The sequence below is a fragment of the Misgurnus anguillicaudatus genome, chromosome 11 (assembly GCF_027580225.2).
Source record: "Misgurnus anguillicaudatus chromosome 11, ASM2758022v2, whole genome shotgun sequence".
Classification (NCBI taxonomy): domain Eukaryota; kingdom Metazoa; phylum Chordata; class Actinopteri; order Cypriniformes; family Cobitidae; genus Misgurnus; species Misgurnus anguillicaudatus.
Window position 1 is genome coordinate 18,127,876 of NC_073347.2, and position 9,837 is coordinate 18,137,712.

The 9,837-nt window shown below is 35.0% G+C and overlaps 1 protein-coding gene across 1 annotated transcript; it reads left to right on the forward strand.

Annotated features, from left to right (window-relative positions):
- The first annotated feature begins 7,150 nt into the window (after positions 1–7,150).
- On the forward strand, positions 7,151–9,293 carry chchd1 (coiled-coil-helix-coiled-coil-helix domain containing 1). The gene is made up of 3 exons (XM_055170872.2): positions 7,151–7,450; positions 8,015–8,133; positions 8,611–9,293. Exons 1-3 carry the CDS (start codon positions 7,312–7,314, stop codon positions 8,713–8,715), a joined length of 363 nt encoding a protein of 120 aa, XP_055026847.2. The 5' UTR covers positions 7,151–7,311; the 3' UTR covers positions 8,716–9,293.
- Positions 9,294–9,837: the final 544 nt, after the last annotated feature.

Genomic DNA, 9,837 nt, shown 5'->3' on the forward strand with positions numbered 1-9,837 from the left:
ACTTTTCTAACCTCGACATGCGCAGTGCGTACCGCGAATTCTCCTGTGACGTGAATAGGAGAAAGCAGATAGCCAAACCGTTTTAATAAACTCTGAGTTGCTAAAACGTCAGTAAGGGGGAATAACACCACTTCTGTTGCCAAAATGCGCGCGCATTCTATTTGATCACGTGGGCTGTAAAAGGGTCTATAAGAGAAACAAATCACAAATACAAACACTCACAACCACAAAAAATAGTGAGTCCCAAAATAACCTCAGAAAGTCTAACGGGTTCCCTTCCAAAAAACGACTGTCGGTTAGTCATGCTAGTACCCCAGATACTTCACAGAATGTGCATGTTACTATGGTAGGTTTATGGTACCTCTTTTTGTTGGTAATTTTCTTTATTTTCAAAAGATTATCATGTCTGAGTGTAAATAAGTAAGGAATAATTGACGACGGGCCATTGAATTATAAGAAAATAATGCACACCAAGGTGGTAATGCGGCACGACGCGAAGCGGAGTGCCGTTACACCGCAGGTGTGCATTATTTTCAAATAATTCAAAGGACCGGAGTCAATTATTCCGCTTATACCACGGTTACCACAAACATTGCTCTGGTGCCTATTTTTAAGACATTTGAAAAATTAGGTGTGCGGTTTACAGAAAAATAATCAACACCCATAGAACATTTCTCAGCCAATCAGAATGCAGCATTGAACAGACCCGTGGTATAACTAAACAGAATTCATACCAATAAACACATAGGTATATTCCTGTTGTTTAGTTTGTAGCAGCAGGGGGCGGTGCGGTCACAATATATCCCAATACCCACAGATCTGAAAACAGGTTAGCTTTGAGTTTGACTGGTCAACCAAAATTAAATTATATACTTTTTGCAAGGTCGTGATGTATAAAGCTGATGTGATGTTACAGATAATGAAGGAGAAGCAGCTTATAAGCAAAAGTGGCTACTTGTATATATGTATAAGCTAAAATATAAAGATTTAACATTTTGAACTATTACTCATAGAATTCGATTGTTATCATCCTCGTGAATGCAATTTATTTATTTCTCAACACCCTTCTAGCATCCATGGTGAGAACCAGTTCGTCTGCACATAAGTTTGCGAAGGACAATTTGGCATCTCTAGTTCGCCTTTACAGTACACCTCTTCAGACGGACTGTTAGAGGAAACTAGAGTACCCAGAGTAAACTCACACTGAAACATGCAAACTCCACACATAAATACCATAAATAACTCAGCCGTGGCTCGAACCAGGGACCTTCTGCTACCCACTGGGCCATTGTGCCGTCCAGTAAAAGTAATTTAAACATTATGCACTGAAAAAAAAATTTGCCTTAATTTTTTGTTTAATCAACTCAGATTTGCCTCATTTTAAGTCATTTTAACTTACTATTATTTATCTTGACGAGATGAGTTGTTATAACTTATAAAAGAAAGTTTACTTTTTTCAACTATATTTATAAGTTATAACAACTCATCTGTATAGTTATAACAACTCATCTCTAGTAAAAAATAAATAATAGTAAGTTGAAATGACATGTAAATCTGAGTTGATTCAACAAAAAAATTTAAGGCAGCAAAGAATTTTTCACAGTGTATACTGTAAAAAATACTTTGCTGCCTTACAATTTTTTGTTGAATTAACTCGGATTTACAAGTCATTTCAACGTACTATTATTTATCTTAACTAGAGATGAGTTGTTATAACTACAGGTGAGTTGTTATAACTTATAAAATTAAGTTGACTTTTCTCAACTATATTTTATAAGTTGTGACAACTCATCTCTGTTGACATGACTTGTAAATCTGAGTTAATTTAACCAAACAAATTAAGGCAGCAAAGTATTTTTTACAGTGGAAAGATTTATCACAGTTCACAATGTGTCAAACTCTGACAAAACTGCTAGATTCATTTTCTTTCCTCTAGACATTCGGTATGTATATTATATTTAGTTGGAATAGCTGGCATGGGCACAGCGACAAGACTAGCTTGTTTAAACTGATGTCAACATGGAAAAGTACTCAAGGCTGAATAGGAATTATTAAATTATACATTATACATAATACCTATGATGCAAGAGCATTGCAATCTTGCAGAGGAATAAGTCAGAAGATGCATGGTAGACATAGGGTCATTGCTTTACAGGATGCATTGTTGATCAGACAGACTTCATTAGCTAATGGATCTGCATGCATTAATCAATTCCAGACAGTTCTCTCAGGGACCAGACTGTGTCTTTCCTCCTTTCTGCTCCCCTCTTTTCTCTTCTGTGTCGGTTGTTCTCTCTCTCTCTCTCTCTCTCGCTCTCTCTCTCTCTCTCTCTCTCTCTCTCTCTCTCTCTCGCTCTCTCTCTCTCTCTCTCTCTCTCTCTCTCTCTCGCTCTCTCTCTCTCTCTCTCTCTCTCTCACATACACACACACACACACAAACTATTCATTCATATTCCCAATGGACATACCCCTAATTTCTTCTCACCCTGTATTGAAATATTGCCTGATGTTGTCTACTGTATACGTGTAAAATTAAGGACTTCAAAAATACTTCCATAAACCAACAAGGTGCCCTGACAAGTGAGAGAGAATTATTTTATGTAGCATAGTAGAGTAGCACAATAAACGTAATATTCTACAGTAATAACCAGTATTTATCACTGTGTAACGCCTCTGAATGTTCTGTGTTTGGCAGATGGGGTGTCATGGTTGTTCTGCAGGGGGTCAGCAGAAAAATCCCTAGTGTCTATCAGAGCTGCATCATGTGCCATCTAAAAAAAAAACAACACACACCATGACATCTCATCAAACATTCATTATTCTCATACGCTCAGGGAGCTTCTGCTCTCCTCTGGGACTTCCTTCATTATCATAACAGACTTAATACCGAACAATAAAAGTCTTAATGAGAAGATCATATTCATGAGATTGCTTTGATTAAATTGAGTCGAGAGAAATGTATTATATCAGATGATAAAAAATTAACAGTATGCAAGAAGACCCAGACATGATAATCAAGAGAATTAGCAGAAATTTTAATGATTTCGAAAATTAAAATAAATAAGTAAGCAAGATAAAATTATAATCAGACCTACTTTAACTGTTATTCTACATTTGGGTGACAGAGATTTTAATAAAAATTCTATAAAGCAGAAATGTATTGTTTTTGTTATTGTTAACTTTATTAATATTTTGTCACTTTTAAATACTCAAAGTGTTAATATATTAAACCTTTGAATTATTTTAGTGTTACAGAACCATTAAACCCAGCCTAAACTTGAGTATGAGTTTGAGTAATTATTATTACATTTTATAAATGTTCTACAACAATGATTTGTTAATTTTACAGTAATAATGCTTTGAAAACTATAGAAATTTATTGGAAATGTCTAGTTTGATAACCACAGTAACCAAAGCGATAACTAAATACGGTAAAAAAATTATATGTGGCCCTGCAGCATATAAAATATAAATGTATATATATACTGTATTTAAATGTTTTACTTCCCATAAAATAATATCTATTATATAGTATATCCTCTATAGAATACACTATGTCTGGCTCTCTCTCAAGAGTTTTTTCCCTCCTAGGACTTTTCCCTCCTGACTAAAAAAGCCTGGAGGTTTTTTCTCTTATGATTTTTTTTTCAAGGCAGTCAGCTGACATTTGGCTTTAGCACCCACTTCTATAAGCTACATTATTACTACGCTTGCTAGTGTAGTTTAATATTGACTGCTGTATTCTGCTGCTTGTGTTGTCCATCGATTTTTCTGTGTTTTCTCCTGCATTTACTGATGTAAAGCTGCTTTGAAACAATTCATATATAAAGGATATATATATATAATTGGAAGGAATAAGGATTTTTTTTATTACGATTTATACATCATCTGGAAGTTGAAAGTTAAAAAAAAATAATTTTCCATTGATTTGTTAGGATAGGACAATATTTGGACGTGATACAACTATTTGAAAATCTGGAATCTGAGGGTGCAAAAAATAAAAATATTGAGAAAATCAATGTTACAGTTGTCCAAATGGAGTCCTTAGCAACTCCATCGGCACACAAAAAATAAAGTTTTAATATTTTCATGGTAGGAAATGTATAAAATATCTTCATGAAACATGATCTTTACATAAAATCCTAAGTTTTGGCATAAAAGAAAAATTAATAATTTTGACCCATACAATGTATTGTTGACCATTGCTACAAATATACCCGTGCTACTTAAGACTGGTTTTGTGCAAAAAAGTGCAGTGCTGTGGGTCTCCATCACTTGAACCACTGTAAAGCATAACTCGTGTACAGACTTGAAAATAACTTAAATTATGTCATTCATACATAATTGTGTTTTAACAAGTGTGTTAACCTAGATTATAGCAGGGATCATGTGAGGAAAAAGAAATGCATTCTTGAAGGGTCACTTTATAGAGCAGTTTGGGTCACAAACCTTCTGTAACCCTGTGAGACAATGAGGCAGGAAAATGTCATGACCTCTGGTTGGTTTGGTATGTTTGTGCAGTGTATGCACTCCATTGGAGACAAATAGATTAGCCTAGGACATCTACTATACAAATATAAAATAAAGTAATTTTATTATATTGATTTCAATTGTATTGAAAGCAAATAAATGAAGGAAGATATCTCTAATGAAAGAGCAAATGCACAAAGCGTGTCCATTGACCAATAGCCTATAGAGTTAGTGCTTAAAAATCAGCTTTGTCAGGGTTGCTGAATAAAGCTTGAAATTAATTGTTTAAGTGAATGATTTGTGAGCTTAAAGAATGCAGTCTCACCAAAAGGAAGAAAAAGTCTTGGAAAAAACGTTCTGTGTACACGCCATTGACTTGAGTTCAGTCAAGCAAACAGAAGCAGGGAAGGTCAGAGATCAGGGAAAGACATCTTTGTCTCTTTAGTATTGTCCATGTCAACAGATTCTGCTGGCCAATCAAAAACCATTACAGACAAAAACAACTCAATTCTTAGCTCAGAGTTAAACTTACATTTCCTGTGCTAGCCTACAATTCAATCTTATTATAATAATATGATTGCTATTTTCATGTATTTCACTATAAATTGTGATAAGTTTCATGGGTATATTTGTAGCAATAGCAATACATTGTAAGGGACAGAATTATAGTTTTTTATGCCAAAATCATAAGGATGTTAAGATTATGTTTCATGAAGATATTTAAGAAATTTCCTGTGGTAAATATATAAAAAAATTATTTATCATTACTAGTGTGTGTTGCTCTTCAATATCAAGCTTCGATATCAGATTAAATTGACCTTTTATAGTATATGCAATTATAGTGTTAATTTAAATATGAACTAAATGTAAACATGTTAGGATTTAAATAAATAAAAATACACATCCAAAATACATGGACCTACAACTTTCAAGATGTTAAAAATGAGTCGCATTGATTTACAATAAGTAATAAAAATACTTTTTCCGACATTGTTTTGACATAAATTTAACATCAATTTGACATCTTATTTCCTGACATCAAACCAACATCGATTTAATGTCAATGATATTGACCTGAGATATAGGGACCAGAAAAAACATATCAGATTGATACCTTTGTTGGGCGTCTTTACAACCACATGGAAATAATTACAAAATATAATGAAAATATGCATAATCACATATGGTGGTCAAAATCTTGCATCTTTGTTGATGTAAAATTGACGTCAAGATGCCCTTATAAAAACTTAATTTTGACAACTTTAAAGGCAATTTTCTCAGTATTTAAATTTTTTGCATCCTCAGATTCCAGATTTTCAGCCAAATATTGTTACAAACCCTACATCGATGGAAAGCTTATTCATTCAGCTTTCACATTGACCCTCATGAGTGGATTTGTTGTCCATTGTGCATTTCATTCTAAATTGTATAAGTGGTGATTTGTAACTTGGTGTTAAGCTTTGCTGAAATTGTGAAATGGTACATTTACTTACTTCACTTATAATCCTGAACATTCCCAGAACACTTCTCTAATCTAAACATTTGAAAAAACTGAAAAAGCCAGCTTATGAATATAGTTGTTCCAGCTGGCTTTTACACAGCGTCCCCTCATAACAAGCAGGAACAAAGTCAGAATACCAGAGCAGATCTGAGTTTAGCTTCTATGCGATGGAATGCATGGACCTCCTTAGGAAACCTGTTTTGAGAAATAATGAGGAAATTTGTTAAAATATAAGATTTCATACCACTATGTTGCTTCACTCACTGCGATAAAAGGTTGTGTTGCCTACTGATACACCCTTATTTTTATATTCACTGGCTGTCATATGTTGTCATAATTTGACTATGAATATTTACAGTACACAAAAACCTTTCTACTGTACAAATGTGCTGAGTACAAATCTGTATCACTATGGCATGACTTCAAAAACAATGCTTGCTGCAGGAGATAACAGGAAACAGTTAATACCTCCCCATGTCTGTTTTTAACTATGGCCTGGGAGTTAAGGTCTGAAGGTAATATTTAAAATGTAAGCTTCATTTATTTTCACACACATTTTAATTGAGGATCAACTACTTCTTGTGTAGTAAATGACAACAGATTTGGGATGTATTTTACTTCACTGTTTTTTGATGTTTAATTTGGTCAAATCCAAATAAGATCTCATTCTAAACATTTTACAGAAAAGACACCCATTCTGGCAGTGTTGTTAATTATGAAGAACACTGGATTTCGTTTCATTCCTTGTTAAATTTGTTCCGGCTTGTCTTGCAATGTCACCGTCACCGCACCCTGTTGTGTGTCCTGGTTAAAACCTTTACTGGAAAACCTGCATCACCCAAAGGCATCCTGTCCTGATGTTTACAATTTCCTATCCTGTTGGAAAAAGTAGAATGAATTGACCACAGCAACTGTAATGCAAAATTAATTTGAAAAATAAAATAAGTGGGAGAATTTAATGAATTGCAATTCACAAAACAGAACTTTAACTCTGAGGTATTTTTGCAAAACAATTGCACAATAAATTCACACTAAATTAATGTTTGTTTTTCAAAATGTAATGTTATATTTGTAAACATGATATGTGTAAAGATATGTACGCATGATAACTTTGAACCTTGCAGATTTGGACAGGCCCTATGAAACACAAATCACGACACTTTTACGACAGTTGTAGCGGTGGTAACCACGACAACAGTTAGTTACCGCTTCCGCCTCAACATGGCGACTTGCATGTAAGGACGTAAAGGAGCAGACGACAGTGACGTTTTATTGAGTTTCCTCATTACTTTTGTTATAAAAGTACATTAGATTATTTGGATTTAGTGTAATAGTAAGCAATGGCGATGCAGAGTGGAAGTGTGATTCAAGAGAAGGTGGCGAAGCTGTTGAACAGACAGCATGGCAGACCCGTGCTGAGACCCATCAAACCCCTGGCACTCAAGAATGAGGTCGCTAACCGCAGATTGAGGAAAGGAGGTAACGCTACGAGATTTAATGTGCTAACGTTAACCGTTATCGTACACAACACGCGATCCTGTAGCTAATCTAGAGCATTAAGTTAGCAAGCAACGCAAAGGTCATGTAGCCTACAAGTGTATCCAGTGTAAAAAATGTGCATACTTCTAGTTCTAATACAACAGTACAGTGAGTGTGTAAGCATATTTGTTTACATTATGGTCACTGTCTCACTATACATCTAATACAGATTGTCATAAAAATCAAAAAGCGCATCTTATGGTTTTTTATCTTTTAAAACTGCATTTCATTGCTTCTGTGGCTCAATATGTTGAGCATTGTGTTTATAACACAAATGACATGGGTTCGAATCGCGTGCAAATAAAAAATAACCTCCAAATACATAAATGTAAAGTATGCATTCTGATTGGCTAAACATAACTTGCTTTAATTAAAATTATGCTTGCTAAATGGGACAGGAGAGGTCACGTTGTTTACTTCAAGGTTATCAAGATGTCTCTATACATGTACAGTTTGTCTTTTATTGGAAAACAAAATTTTTATGATACACACTCTTTGTTACAGAGGCCACCTGTGTTACGGAGATGTCAATACTGATGGCTTGTTGGAAACAGAACGACTTTAACAACACAGTCTGCTCTAAAGAAGTCTCAACTTTCTACACATGTGTTGAAAAGACCCAGGTACTGCACACGTGCAACCCCAATCCTTACATCTCCGGAAATCCTCATTAACCCACCCTGCTGATTTGGAGTTCAAATGGGAAAGCTTCAATAGCCTTCATTAAACATGTTTTTGATGTGTACAGAGAAATGGATAATTAAGACAATGACCTAATTTTTGTCTGCTGTTTCCTGGTTATGGCAAAGACATAACAAACACTTCTCACTTCCCAATGCTGTTTCCTGCCAGACCTCTAGTCTTTTTTTACTCGCTCATCTGTTGGTGTTATGTTAACAGCATCCTCACGCATCTAGCGAGATCATGTTTCTGATTGCATCTGTTTAGTCCTTTTGTAGCTTTGTGGCTCGTGTAAAACAAAAAAAAATTGCAGATACAATGGAATACATATTTCGTAATAATTATTAGACTTTTCAGTTAATAGATAAAAATGTATAGTAAATTATTAAATTTTTGATATTTCCTGATTTCACTTTCAGATGCAGAACAAGGCTGCCGGAAAGCATGGAGGTCAGGGTCGACTTTCGCCAAAGGAAGCAACCATCTTATTGAAACGACATCCTAACCTGGGCAGTGAAATCTAGCTCGGGCAAGGAATGGACACCTTTATAATCTGTGCTATATAGATGGGAACTTTGTGCAGAGTGCAGGGCTGGGATTGACTGGCCCAGCCGACTGATGAGATCAGGGTGTGTCAAAAAATAAAAACCGTGCCACTCAAGAGACTCAAACTCTGCCCAAAATAATTTGTCACAACAACAGTTCACAAAGCAAATGAGCTGCATTCACAAGGTTGTGAAGGCACTTCAACCGATTGCTTAATTTGACTGTCTCCTATATACCCCTTCCCATTAAAGAAAGAATTGCTATTCAACTCAAGTACATAGCACCACACACACTTCTTTTTGAGTGCTTGTAATTTATGTGGTCGCTTGTGGAAATAATTTTATTATTGTCTGCCTGTACCAACATCACTTCCTGAGATTAATTTATATCGGTGACCTTTTCTGTTTCTCTCATGTGTAACAGGCTTTGGCCATTTTTCATTATCGGAAAACAGAGATCATAACAAAACTGCTCAGTTGTGGATAACGTTACATGCCATGACTAAGTGTATCAGATGTGGCAAGCCTTTGCAATAAGGATTGGAATATCTTTTTAATTGCATTATCTTAAATGCATTTTTGTGCTCATATATGTTCTGTGTTTTCCAATTTAGTTCAACTTCATGCCCTCGAATGGGTTTAGTTCTCATAATGTAATTTAACCATGGCTATTTCATCCTGTGATAACGTTTCCCACCATTTCCTTACGCTGTTTATCTACAAAGTAATGTGTCTAGACCCCAAAGGAAATGCCGTCTACTGTCTAAAATCTGCTCAATTAAGACTTTGCTACTTGGCTGCTGTTGAAAAATGAATGACAGGACAGATTTCAAAAATGCGTAAAAAACACTTTATGATCTGGAACAAGACTGAAATAGCTATGGTTAACACAGACCATCTGTATGACTTTTGGTCTTCATTTAAAATACTTCACGGTGACTGTATTTAGGATCTCTAACTTGTGATGCATAAATCAACCTGTTACATTTAGTATGACTTTAATGTTATTTCCAGTAAGCTGTTCCAGCGTTAATTTTAAGCATATTCTGTATATAAACCAGATTAGCACCCCAAGAAGAGACTGGGCCAATGCCAAGCAAT

Excerpts from the sequence above, each read along its gene's own strand:
- chchd1 (XM_055170872.2), top strand. The coding sequence starts at position 7,312 with ATGGCGATGCAGAGTGGAAGTGTGATTCAAGAGAAGGTGGCGAAGCTG. Across the intron at positions 7,451-8,014 it reads CCGCAGATTGAGGAAAGGAG|AGGCCACCTGTGTTACGGAG; the intron begins GTAACGCTACGA and ends TCTTTGTTACAG. Across the intron at positions 8,134-8,610 it reads CATGTGTTGAAAAGACCCAG|ATGCAGAACAAGGCTGCCGG; the intron begins GTACTGCACACG and ends TTTCACTTTCAG.